A 758-nucleotide genomic window follows, 5' to 3' on the forward strand; every position below is an offset into this window, starting at 1 on the left:
CACTGGTAAGAACAGAGTAATGTAAAACATATATAGAGCACATTATTTATTATCTGTGTATAAAAATGAAAATATTTTGCATGAGCTAACTGGATGGTCATATTTTTGAGAATGTGTGACAAACAATGTCTAATTCGGTGGCCATTAAGTGCATACAAACTGCTGTAATTAAAAAGATATGCACTTATTTAAAGGTGCAGTGTGTAATTTATGTTGTTTTTGGCTATATCTAATGGTGAAATTATAGATTGCAACACACCACACATAGGCAGCAATGGCCGCCCCCTGAAGGTCACCTACCCCGGTGCAGATTAAAATGCTATTTCTCAAATAATACAAACACAACGGCCCATATCTTCATTTGATTGAATAGGAATTGATACTTACTTTTGAATGTTATATTCCATTTTTACCAAGTCCTTTGTTCTAGAAATCACTTATATTCTACACACTGCACCTTTAATATAATTTATGGACAGTCAAAGGCTCACTTTCCTCCTGCAGATTTAATATAAATATAGATAAAAAAACACAATATGGCCAAACTTAGGATACCTTCAGTAGGATCGTCTGCAACCTCAATCCCATGGTCCCGCCCTTTGAGTGGAAGAGGTTCAGAAGCCTGGGAGAGTATTCATCCAGCTTGGACATGAACTTTGATTCCAGGTGCACCGTTGTGATTCTGTGAAACTCATCCTGGATCTAAAAGACAAAAGATGTAACCTGTAAACTATATTTAAATAGTTGACCCCTCACAG

General features: G+C 36.3%; 1 protein-coding gene across 1 annotated transcript in view; it reads right to left on the minus strand.

Moving 5' to 3' along the window:
• Positions 1–539: 539 nt before the first annotated feature.
• The window catches only part of LOC147818744 (uncharacterized), an 18217-nt gene continuing 17998 nt past the window's right edge, over positions 540–758 (minus strand). Inside the window, exon 4 of the mRNA XM_087175789.1 lies at positions 540–702. Coding sequence (XP_087031915.1) covers positions 547–702 — 156 coding nt within the window. The 3' untranslated portion in view covers positions 540–546. The remainder of the gene's footprint in view (positions 703–758) is intronic.

The sequence above is a fragment of the Seriola lalandi genome, unplaced genomic scaffold (assembly GCF_002814215.2).
Source record: "Seriola lalandi dorsalis isolate HSWRI2012SDOR001 ecotype SW California unplaced genomic scaffold, Sedor1 jcf7180002054501, whole genome shotgun sequence".
In the NCBI taxonomy this organism is placed as follows: Eukaryota; Metazoa; Chordata; class Actinopteri; order Carangiformes; family Carangidae; genus Seriola; species Seriola lalandi.